General features: G+C 42.1%; 1 protein-coding gene across 2 annotated transcripts in view; it reads right to left on the bottom strand.

Annotated features, from left to right (window-relative positions):
* WDR33 (WD repeat domain 33) overlaps window positions 1-12,858 on the bottom strand; it is a 123,200-nt gene that overhangs the window by 41,399 nt on the left and 68,943 nt on the right. For both annotated transcript variants that reach the window (XM_053305491.1, XM_053305492.1), the window contains exons 8-10: window positions 7,325-7,451; window positions 2,709-2,863; window positions 514-592 (exon numbers count right to left, since the gene is read on the bottom strand). In XM_053305491.1, the coding sequence (XP_053161466.1) occupies window positions 514-592; window positions 2,709-2,863; window positions 7,325-7,451 (361 nt within the window). The remainder of the gene's footprint in view (window positions 1-513; window positions 593-2,708; window positions 2,864-7,324; window positions 7,452-12,858) is intronic.

Below are 12,858 nucleotides of genomic sequence, written 5' to 3'. Positions count from 1 at the left end.
TATATAAGCACAGTACTTGCACAGAAGAACAAAATCAAGTACCAAGATCTATTTGCTATTAAATTGCTCAAGATTTAAAACATTATTCAATAAACAACCTTTTCTCTAGTTTGGCACTAAAAAAATGTGCAAAGTAGTTTACAGTGTATTTTAGATAAAATGTACTGGCTGGGGGCTGTTATTCTTTCTAGACACACAAGGAGCCAAATCCACTCTTTCCAAGTGTGACAGTTTATAGAGATCACTTGAGAATAAATATTTATGTTTCCAAGAAATGCCCTATTGTGTACTAAAAAAATAGCCTCTTTGCTAATTAATTCCATAAGGATTAGCCTAATCCATATTTCTCCCCTGATTTCTTTTCCAGCTATGTGAGAAGCAAAACCCAATGCTCAATACTGTGATACTCAAATGTTACCCCAAAGGTGCAAGTTTAGTTTCGAAAGATAACATAAAAACATTCTGAGCTTCTCAGGAGTAATTCCAATTCAGGGTGGTGACCAAGGTACCTACCCAACATGCCAGAACAGCAAGGAGCCATCAGACCCTCCACTAGCAAAAAGGCCTTCATGAACAGGATGCCAGGCCACAGCTGCAATGTAGAAATACAAGACTATTACTCCATATTTACGTTTTACCAAGAGTGTACTGTAACAATTTGAGGTGACATAGTATTTGCCTAGAGGCCTTACAATTTGTACTGGAAAGACAACATGGATTGAGGAGGAGGGGGAAGAGAGGTCAGGAATTAACAGTGAGTAGTAGGAAATGGGTTGAGGAAGTAGAGCGTCAGTGGAGGTGCATGTAAAACAGCCTATGACCATTCAGAGTACACCTTGTTCAAAAAAGGAGTTCTCATGGGAAGATCTGAAGGAGAGGAAGCAGCATGCTAGACAGATTAGCAGCGGGAATGGAAAAAGACAACAGAGAGAGCTGACAAGTGGACATGGACAGTGAAGAAATGTGGCAAAGAATGAAAGAGAGGTGAAAATTGGGGCAGGGAGACAGAGAATTGTAAGTATATGAACATGAAGTTCACATAAAGCATTGCAGTAAGCAAAGAGTAAGAAGGGTCATACAGGAGAAATTAGGAGGAGTTTGACTTGCCAAAGGAGAGGCTGGAAAGAAAGAAGATAATGGACTGGGTCCTATCCTCTGTTTGAGAAGTACTCTGTTATCAAAACCGCCTTCTTCCCTCCTTTCCCACACATCTGCCATCTTGAAACAAAATGGCAACCATTCAACTAATAACCAACATCCCTTTAGAACACATACATTGACAATCCAGTACAAAGCAAAAAGGGAGTTAGGGTATCCTAATGGGAGTATCCCCCCCGCCCTGCCATCTGGAAACAAAACCGCAGCCACTCACATTATAAGCATCACACATTTAGAAGTAATTTGTTTACAGTCTGATAAAAACCAAAATTCACAGCACACAGAGGAGGCTTTGTAAGAACAATATGAAAAGTAGTTATTTTGCTGTCTGGGAAAAACACATGGCATATTTCTGTGGAAGAAGCAGCAATAAAGGCTACAAGAGAGATCAATAAATTAGTACAGGGAAAGTCTGAACAATATTTGGTCATTGGAGGTAGGTAGGTTCATATGTGAAGATGCTGAGTAGGACATGTTTTGAATATGCTTTGAAGAGGAGAAAATACTTTAAAATTCTCTTAGAAATATAGAATAATTTGGCTGGCATATAGGCAAGTCGTCCATTGTCAGTGGAGGTGTAAAATCGCTGTAGCTTAGATTAAAGTTGTTTATAAACAGAGGCTTGTAAGCTGTTAACCTTCCTAGTTGCCCTACTGTGTGAATGGAAGCTCCTTATGTGAGGGGAGGGAGAGGTGTGTTCACACAAGGATCACATCCTTTTGTAAGAGGACACCTTCCTGCCACAGAAGGAGCTCCTGGCCATGGAACATTGCAGTTTGGAAGATTAGGATATGGCCCTCTTGTGTTTTTTGTGAAAGAGTATCTTTACTTTATGGAGAGGAGAGCTGGTCTTGTGGTAAAAAGCATGACTTGTCCCCTTAGCTAAGCAGGGTGTGCCCTGGTTGCAGTTGAACGGGAGACTAGAAGTGAGAGCACTGTAAGATATTCCCCTCAGGGGATGGAGCCACTCTGGGAAGAGCAGAAGGTTTCAAGTTCCCTCCCTGGCTTCTCCGAGATAGGGCTGAGAGAGATTCCTGCCTGCAACCTTGGAGAAGCTGCTGCCAGTCTGTGAAGACAATACTGAGCTAGATAGACCAATGGTCTGAGTCAATATATGACAGCTGCCTATGTTACTATGTTCCTATGTCTACAGTATCTTTTCATTATAATCCTGAAAACAGATGGTGGTCATGCAAACAGTAAGCATCAGAGTTCCCTCTAATCTTTTACATCTGTGTACAGAATGAGTTTTTTCTGGGTGGAAGTATCAAGGTAGTGTGTGTGCATGTGCATTCAGAATGGGACATTCCTGATTCAACTTGAACGGGAACTAAAATTAGCTGAGCGGACATAAAAAAACTTGTGAGCGCACGCACATACACATGCCTTAGAGGGAACACTGGTAAGCATCTCCCCTTCAACAAGAACAACCAAAAACTATAGTGCATAAACAAGCCCAATTTCCAAGAATTGTAATCAAATACTATAGAACAGATTTTACACCAAAACCACAACATTCAGAAACCGCTAACACAGAAATCATTTTTAACCTGTGGCCTCCTTCTTATGACCCCGGAAAACCTGAAGCTCTTCTTTCAAGTTTCGGATATCAAAGAGTTTGCAGAGGTGATCACGAGATGCTGTAAGTAGCCAATTGCCATTTAGATTCAACTTGACCTCCATTACTGTGTTTTTATGAGCATGTCTGGAAGAAATCAGAAAAGGTTTAACTTACAGAATCAACACACAAGAACAAGTAGACCAATCCACTAGATTGACTAGGTTTAAAGTAACCATTATTCCTTCTCAGGCCAGTTTATACAGTAAAATGTTTCCCTTAAAAAAAAAAAAAGGCTTTCTAGAAATAGCTCAGACCTGTGTTACAAAGCTGACTATTCACTATCTGTAATGAGAGCTACGTAAGATCATGATCATGGTCATGAATGAAGTGAAATTCTGTTTGAGGAAACTAAGATTACTACAGGCTAGTTCATGAATACCAAGAAACAAGGAAAGATTATGCATGAATGACTCAGGTTCCCCCCTCTTGCTTCTACTGTAACAGTCAACCTAGAACTCAAAGGTGCACATTACGGTAGAACGGGAGAAAGAAGCAGGATAACTCACTCTTCCCCACTTCAAGGTAACATAATCATAATAACTACTTTGAAGTAAGAACAGGTTGCTTATCTGTAACAGGTGATCTCTCTGGTCAACTGGACCCTGGACATTGTAGAATTGGAAAAGGTGCAGAAGAGGACAACCAAGATGATCAGGGGCCTAGAGCACCTTTCTTATGAGGCAAGGCTACAACACCTGGGGCTTTTTAGTTTAGAAGAAAGACGACTGCAGGGAGACATGATAGAGGTCTATAAAATCATGCATGGTGTGGAGAAAGTGGATAGAGAGAAATTCTTCTCCCTCTCACATAACACTAGAAACAGCACTCATCCCATGAAATTGATTGTCAGGAAATCTAGGACCAACAAATGGAAGTACTTTTTCACACAACGCATAATCAACTTGTGGAATTCTCTGCCACTAGATGTGGTGACAGCCAACAACCTGGATGGCTTTAAGAGGGGCTTGGATCACTTCATGGAGGAGAGGTCTATCAAAGGCTACTAGTCAAAGGCTACTAGGCTACTGGAGGGCCAAAGGCCACCTCCAGCCTCAAAGGCAGGATGCCTCTGAGTACCAGATGCAGGGGAGTAACAGGAGGAGAGAAGGCATGCCCTCAACTCCTGCCTGTGGCTTCCAACGGCATCTGATGGGCTACTGTGCGAAACAGGATGCTGGACTAGATGGGCCTTGGGCCTGATCCAGCAGGGCTGTTCTTATGTTCTTATCTATGTTTGCTCAGAACTGGGTCTTCTGTATAGTAGTCCCACGGAGGAATATCAAGTTCTAAGAGACAGTCTCCAGTATTCTGAGACATGCCACAAGTGCCCATCAAATCTCTCAGTTCCTGAAGCAGCCGCTGATGCAAATAACTCATTTAGCTTCTCTGCAACCTCCATAATAATCCCATAATAATCCCTTTCACTCCTTAATAATCCCTTTCACTCCCTCATTGACTAACAGTCCAACCACCTCCCTGGCAGGTTTCCTGCTTCTGATGTATTTAAAGAAGTTTTTGTTATCCCCCTTGATGCTTTTAGCTAAATGTTCCTCAAACTCTCTTTTCGCCTCCCTTATTGTCACCTTGCATTTCTTTTGTCAGAGTTTGTGTTCCTTTCTGTTCTCTTCAATTGGGCCGGCCTTCCAATTTCATAAGAAAATCCATCTTCTATTTTATGGCTTCCTTGACTTTACTCGTTAGCCATGGCCTGGAACAATGGTTAGAGGTACTGAAGGTTGACCTCCCATTCATGTTGCTGTAGATAAAGTGAAGACTTACTGAGATGGTCCGCTAAGGTGTTCTCCACTCCTTTGATGTGGATAGTGATCAGGCTTATCTGCCATTCTATGGCTCAATTCCAGATTTGCAGACTGAACAAGCAAACGGAGCGGGAAACCGTTCCTCCCTGGTGGTTTAAGTAAGTGATCGCCATAGTATTGTCCAGGCTGATTTGGACGACCTTGCCTATCAGGGACGGCTGGAATGATTTGAGAACCTGAAACACTGCCAGGACCTCTAAAAAGTTAATGTGCATCTGGCATTGACTCGGAGACCATAGACCCTGAGCCTGAAGTTCCCCACAATGGGCCCCCAAGCCCTGTAAGGACTTGAAGTGCATGGCGGAGTTGTCCTTCAATGGGAAGGGTCTTTTCTGTGAGATGATGGACTCCACTATGGAGTCCATCAAGAAATCAAAATCCACGGCTGAAACATTTTCAACTCCTGCCCAGTCTTGCACTTCCAAGTACTGCCAATATGAGCGAAAACAGTACTCTTAAAAGCAGGCAGACAAGAGAGACTTCTGCAAGCCTTACCAACATTACCAGTACATCTTCCCGTGCTGCCAGTTATATCCAAGGCAGCTAAGTCTGTATGGCAGACCCTACAAACTTCTGCTCCGACCTCCAAGTGCCTGGAGAACTTATATAGAATCCAGGAGGAGGAAGATGACTTTCTGTTGAAACATCCTCCCCCGCAATTCCTTTGTGGATTGTGCATCCTCCTCCAAATCAGGCAAGCGACATGCCACTCCAGGGGACAAAGAGGGGCACAAGTTGGATGTTTTGGGACGTAGAATCTATTCCACCTTGTGCTTGGCGGTGAAAATTGCTAATTACACTGCTTGCTTTGCCAAGTATACCCATTCCCTTTGGAGTGAACTCTTCCAAGAACAAGTTGATCTCTCGCCAGAAGAGTTTCTGGCTAAATTTATTGATGTCCATGCCAATGTGACCCTCCTCACTTGACAACAGTTATCCAATGCCGAACATTTGGCAGAGGACGAGTCTTGGACATTGGCGGATGCTGTTGCTTTGAGGAGGCATGCCTGGCTGTGCTCCACTGCACTGCAACCCAACATATGAGAGAGGTTGGGAAAGTTGTCCTTCGATGGGAAGGGTCTTTTCTGTGAGACAATGGACAATGGACTCAACCAAATCCTAAACTTTTCTTATATAAATAGCTTAGCCGAAGAATGAAAATACCATCAGCAAAGATAAAGAATGCTATTCCTTTTTTCATGGGGTTTTTAATCTCTTTACATGTAGGAAATCTAGTGGGCATTATGACTATCCTAACTTGGAAAGGAAAGGTTGTGCCATCAAGTCGGTTTAGACTCCTTGTGACCAAAGCCATGTGGTTTTCTTGGTAGAAATCAGGAGTAGTTTACCACTGCCTTCTCCGATGCAGTATGAGATTATTCCTTTCAGCACCTTCCTATTTCACTGCTGCCCGATAGAGGAGTTTCCCATAATCTGGGAAACACACCAACAGGGATTGGAACCAACAGCCTCCTGCTCTCTAGGCAGGTTGTTCCCCCACTGTGCCATTAGGTGGATCTATCCTAACTTAGAGAACAAATTTTAGTCTCAATGAATCATAGGATTTCATAATACTTAAAAATAAATTTTCTTTGATGTTTGTGACAGACTGCATGGGTAGTTAAAGACTTGTCAGCAAGTGGGAAGAATGTATATAAGAGATAAAACCATAAGAACATAAAAGCTCTGCTGGATCAAAGGTCCATCTAGCCCAGTACCCTGTTTTACCCACGACGACTGGCTAGTGTGGCCAGAACCTAAGGGGTATACTCATGAGTCAAATAGGCCGTAACCCAAAATTTGGCTTTTAAAAAGCCAAATCTGGCAACAGAGAGATACTACTGGAAAGCACACAAGAAGGGCATGTTGCCCTCCAACAACTGCTATTCAGTTGCATTCTCTGAGGTTCTATCGAAAAGAAACACTTGATTTTGTCTGTCCTGAAACTACTGCTTGTCAATTAGTTTTACTGGGCGATCCAAAGCTCTGATATTATGAGAAAGGAAGTATATATTTTCTCCATCTTTTCCTCCACACTATGCATAAATATAAAAATCTCTACCGTGCCCTCAGTTTATGGCCAAGCTAGATGTGATATGCAAGTTCCGCAACAGGAATTTCTGTCATCTTTTTCAAAAAGCAATTGCATAGGAACTCCAATTTGGAGCAGTACTGCAGAGAAGTGGGGCTCCACCCATTGCTCCTCAACCTGATGTAAATTTCCCTCCACAAGCTGCTATTAACCAGAGAAGGGAAAGCTTATGGACATAATATTTGTGCCTGCAAATTTCCCCCTTTGTGGCAAATAGCAGCTCTGGTGGGGTGGGGTGAGGTGGACGATATGAATTGAAGCCATGACATAGGAGGAAAGGGTTAAGTCCCCCATCCCCGTGGCCTTGAGCCAAATTGAGAGGCCCATGCAACTGCTTTTTGAATTCCAAATCATGAAACTTCATATCACATCAAGCTTGGCCCATAGACATTTTTTTCGAGGCTAAAGGCCCTCAAGCACTTCAATCTTTCCTCACAGAAAAGGTGCTCCAATTCTTTGATCATTTGAGTTGTCCTTTTCTGCATCTCTTCCAGCTTTACAATGTCCTTTTTGAGGTGGGAGTCTATACACAGAATTGTACACAGTATTCCAAATGCACCCAATACATCCAAACAAGTTCCCACCACAAAAATCTGGCAAAAGGAGCCAGATAACAGCAGCAACTGCACTTACAGTGTAGCAAGGCTCTGACCAGTCTTTGGATCCCAGAACTTGATTGGCTGTTGACTATCTTTACTTCCAGAAACCACCAAGCCCTTTGTTGGATGCCAGTCAACACACTTGACATCAGCACCATGGCCTGTTGAAAGTACAGATTTGCTAAAGTTACTTTTCAACCAGAAAATTAAATGATAATGAAACAATCTATTCAAGCTATGAAATGGCATAATACTCTGTAAAAGCTCCATATAATATATCTTGATCAGTCTTAAGTACATTATGATTTAGAAGCCAATTTAAACGGCTTCTCTTTCAAGGATGTCAAGTTTTTACAAAACTGAAGGTCCCCACACAAAAATTCCTTTTGAATTTTTCTGCTTTTCAATACCATGAAGTTGTAAATTAAAGATGCCATCACGTATCAATATATGTTCAAAAATGAGTATGAGGCTGTCCTAGCATGAATTTGACCATGGCTAGATCTCAATAATAATAAGTTTTGAAAACATGTGTATAGCACTCTTTAAGAGCATAAACGTCACATGTATTATCTATTGCAATCCCTGCAACAATTCTGTATGGTTAAGTATTATTATTCCATATTGCAGCAGGCGAGACAACTAAGACACACCTAATGGGTTCATTGCAAAGGCAAGATTGAAACCCAGGAAGTCCTGATTCAAATGCACACTAATAAAGCTCAATGACAACTTTTATGAAGGTGATGAAAATACAATTGTAATCAATGGTATGACTCCTATGAACTCTGCAACAAGAATTCACAAATTAGAACCTTTTAATTTATTTTTAAAACAAGCATTTTTACAACAGTGTGCTACAACTCAACAGATGAGACAATACTGTGTGATAAACAACTGGCTGAATGAATTTTTGTTTAAATTTTATCTTTGTCTCTTTTTTAGACAGATGGTGTATGCAAAATAACCCTCATATAAACAGAAGATGAACAAACTCCAAGCTAAATTTATTATAAAGTTTTTCCTAGTAGTTCTACAAAAAGCAAACACTCTGAACTATTCAGATCAACAGTATTTCTTTACCCAGGCTTTCAAAATCTTTCAAACTATACCAAAAGTTAATGAAGAACATCTGAGCAGCTAAAAAAACACTAAAATAATACATTTGTAATTTATTACTAAAATTTCTGAAATAGGCAGTTTCCAAGTTCAATTTTTGGGTTAGCTTGTTTACAGGCTGTGTACACTATTCTAATTTTTTCCGTCAGTGTGAGGAATGAGTTTTGTCCTGGGTAGCAGTATCAAGGCAGTATACATGCACATGCATTCAGAGTGGGGCCTTCCTGATTCAACCTGAGCGGGATCTAAAATTATCTGAGCAGACATCAACAAATTTGTGAGTGCGCGCACATGCACATGGCTCCGAGGGAACACTGGCTGTGTGTGACCTGGATTCTGCAATGAAACCATATTAATCTAACATAGCCCAAGGTACAGTAAGGATGACCCACATGATGCTGCTGGATGTTGTCCTGCAAAAGATAGCTGAATGAGAAAATGAATGTCTGTGTGTGAGTACACTATAGACTTATTTCAGGTGGTATCTTCTTCCTTCACCACAAAAAGTGATCAGTATTTTAAAATCTGATAGCGCCAAGTATACATTTGGTGGTGAATTTTTTGCACAGTAGCCGTGCATGAGCATCTCTGTACTGGAGGCCACAGACTTTGTTCAAAAACTTCCTGTTTCTTCTTTGTTTTAAAGAGCTTGTGTAAGCCTACAGCCTTCAATGTATAAATGACTCTTAATTTTGAACATCTGTAACTTAAATTCAAAAGCTTCCTTCCTTCCTCTCTGCATTTACAAAGTCTAATAAGTTCAGCTTTGCAAATGTTCATAAACATAACCAGCCCAGAACATTTTTATTAGCCTGTTGGACCACAAATGTCTATGTTAGTCATTTATCACCTTGCCTGGAGGCCATTCTTGATTGCTAGAGGTAGCCAGGATAATGGTTGTTCACAAGCTGCACTGCACAAATCCAATATTTTCTGAAAAATTAGCCCAAGTTGAATTCAATGGAACTTACTCCCTAATCAGTGTACTATAGTTAGGATTGCAGCTGAAGTAAATCTACAAAAAAGCATCCCTCACTCTTTGGAGAAAAGACAGCTACAATTTCTTTGATAAATAAATTAGTATATCTAACTCTCTAGCCCAGAACTTTGAACTTTGTGCTTAGTTTACTTGTCAGGAAATGGGAATGAAGGATGAAAACATGCTGGAGGAAAAGCACCAGATCTGCAAGGAAATGAGACATTATCCATCATAAGAACAGAAGAAGAACATAAGAACAGCCCTGTTGAATCAGGCCCAAGGCCCATCTAGTCCAGCATCCTGTTTCACACAGTGGCCCACCAGATGCCACTGGAAGCCTACAGCAGGAGTTGAGGGTATGCCCTCTCTCCTGCTGTTACTCCCCTGCAACTGGTACTCAGAGGCATCCTGCCTTTGAGGCTGGAGATGGCCTATAGCCCTCCAACTAGTAGCTTTTGATACACCTCTCCTCCATGAAATTATCCAAGCCCCTCTTAAAACCACCCAGGTTGTTGGCTGTCACCACATTTTGTGGCAGAGAATTCCACAAGTTGATTATGCATTGTGTGAAAAAATACTTCCATTTGTTGGTCCCAGATTTCCTGGCAATCAATTTCATGGGATGACCCCTGGTTCTAGTGTTATGTGAGAGGGAGAATTTCTCTCTATCCACTTTCTCCACACCATGCATGATTTTATAGACCTCTATCATATCTCCTTGCAGTCGCCTTTTTTCTAAACTAAACAGCCCAGGTGTTGTAGCTTTGCCTCATAAGGAAGGTGCTCTAGGCCCCTGATCATCTTGGTTGCCCTCTTCTGCACCTTTTCCAGTTCTAAAATGTCCTCCTTTAGATGTGGTGACCAGAATTGTACACAGTACTCCAGGTGTGACCGCACCATAGTTTTGTATAAGGGTATTATAATATTAGCAGTTTTATTTTCAATCCCCTTCCTAATGATCCCTAGCATGGAATTGGCCTTTTTCACAGCTGCCGCACATTGAGTCGACACTTTCAACGAGTTGTTCACCACGACCCCAAGCTCCCTCTCTTGATCAGTCACTGACAGCTCAGATCCCATCAACGCATACTTGAAGTTGGGGTTTTTCGTCCCAATGTGCATCACTTTACACTTGCCAACATTGAAGCACATTTGCCATTTTATCGCCCACTCCCCCAGTTGGAGAGATCCCTTTGGAGCTCCTCACAATCTGTTTTGGAATTCACTACCCGAAAGAGTTTGGTATCACTAGAACTTATGTCCAGATCCTCATTTTGTTATGTGTTTAGCAGTAACTAGCACAATGTTTTAAAGATCTGTTTGCTGCCATGAAAGTTAGAAAATTGCTTCTTCTTTTTTTGAGGGGTGTGGCAGGGGGGAGCAAAGAGTCTCAAAATTAGGCTGAGGCTTGTAAATTCTGTCAAAAAAGCCTCCTAAGTCTTGTTTCAAGGTTTTGCATCTGCATTGTATTTGCTAAGAACACAGCACTTATGTGAATTTAAGGGCTACGTCATCCAGAATGATCCTAGCAACAGCTTCACGTGAATCATTCCATTGCATGGGTGTACTGGTTTGCACAGAGAAATCTGTGTTTGCTGGGAGCATTGTGTGCACTATGGAGTGTTTATGGAACTCTTCACTGGGTGAAATTAATCACTTGAATCCCCTTGCTTATATTTTATATTTTAGAAACAAGTTACAAATCTTCTCTATTAAAGGCTTCCTGAAGAATATAGGATTAAAAAAAATGTTCCTTGGAAATTTCAGAAATTGCAAGATTATTAAATCAGAGTAAATACAACACGCACAGCTACATTTTTGGTGTGTCCTGTGGGAGCTGAACTATTAAAAACTTTCTCCCCAAAATAGAAAAATGGGGGGTGAGAGTGGGGAAGAGTAAGGAATAAATTTACACATTAATTGGTTTGGATTCTTATTTTAGAGGCATCTCTACGCAAACAAACGACACGTTACTCACCTGTAACTTTGGTTCTTCTAGTGGTCATTCGTACTGTTATACAAATGGGCTATGCACCTGCGCAGAGACCTCGTCAGAATCTAACAAGCTCAATTCTCCTGCTTTGGGCGATAACCTCGCCCCCAGTCACTATAAGTGGCTGCACCACTCCTCATCCCCTTAGTCACGAAGTCCAGCTTCAGTGAACCCCACGGGGAGGACAGGAGGGCATGTAAAAGTACAGATAACCACTAGAAGAACCAAAGTTACAGGTGAGTAACCTGTCATTCTTCGACATGGTCTCTGTCTTTTATACAAATGGGCGCATAACAAGCTAGCACCCAAGGAGGAGGGAAGACAGAAACAATATGTAATCTGCCAGAAGAAATTTTATTTCAAAACAAGTACATTAACCAAAAATAAACAGCAGGACACGCCTGCCAAATACTGCATCATTCCGTGCTCTGACATCAATTGTATAATGACGGATAAACGAATGGGGTAGCTGCCTGATATATACTGCGTCCAATGGGACTGCACGATCAAAGGCTACAGAGGCCTCCATGGACCTAACAGAGTGCGCCTTAACTGTCGCAGGCAACTGCTTATGAACCAATTGGTAATAAAGCTCAATTGTGGAAACAATCTACCTAGACATGGATTGGGCCAAAACTTGGAGACCCTTACAAGGCCCATCGTACAGAACAAACAAGGCAGGAGACTTTCTCCATTCAGCAGACCGCTGAACGTAGAAGGATAACGCCCTTCAAACATCCAAACGATGTAACCTCTTTTCTGCATCCGATGAAGGATCTGGGAAAAATATGGGCAAAGTGAGCAGGGATGAGCAGTGAAACACAGACACCACTTTGGGCAGAAACTGGACATCAGGCCTGAGTACGACCTTGTCTTTATGGAACTGAAGGTATGGCTGGTCGACCATCAGGGCTCTCAACTCACTGACCCTCCTGATGGAGGTAATGGCCACCAAAAAAGCGACCTTCGAGGTCAGGAGACAGGGATCAATTGAAGCCAGAGGCTCAAACAGTGGTCGCAGCAGACCAGCCAATACCACTGATAGGTCCCAAGCTGGTGACGTGACAGAATTGTCCAGGAACAGATACGTTAAAACTTTCACCATCAGATCTTTAAACCAAGAAGCCCGATCAGTGGGAGAACGTGACACAATGGCAGCCAAATACACCTCCGTCAGATGGAGAGTGTGAACAGCCGGGTGGAACACCCATCCCTCCTCCTGCGACAGCAGGTCCGGTAAGGCTGGCAGGTGTATCCAGTCCTTTGCCAAGCACCTCAAGGCCAGAAACCACAGCCTCCTGGGCCACCACAGAGCTACCAGGATTCTCCTGGCTCGATCCACCCTGAGTTTGCTCAGGACCTTCAGAAGAAGGGGAAATGGGGGGAACACATACAGTGAGGGAAATAAGTATTTGATCCCCTGCTGATTTTGTCCGTTTGCCCAGAAATGACCAGGCTATAATTGGAATGGTAGGTT

Source organism: Hemicordylus capensis, chromosome 3 (assembly GCF_027244095.1).
Source record: "Hemicordylus capensis ecotype Gifberg chromosome 3, rHemCap1.1.pri, whole genome shotgun sequence".
NCBI classification, from domain to species: domain Eukaryota; kingdom Metazoa; phylum Chordata; class Lepidosauria; order Squamata; family Cordylidae; genus Hemicordylus; species Hemicordylus capensis.
This window is presented reverse-complemented; position numbering and strand designations above follow the sequence as displayed.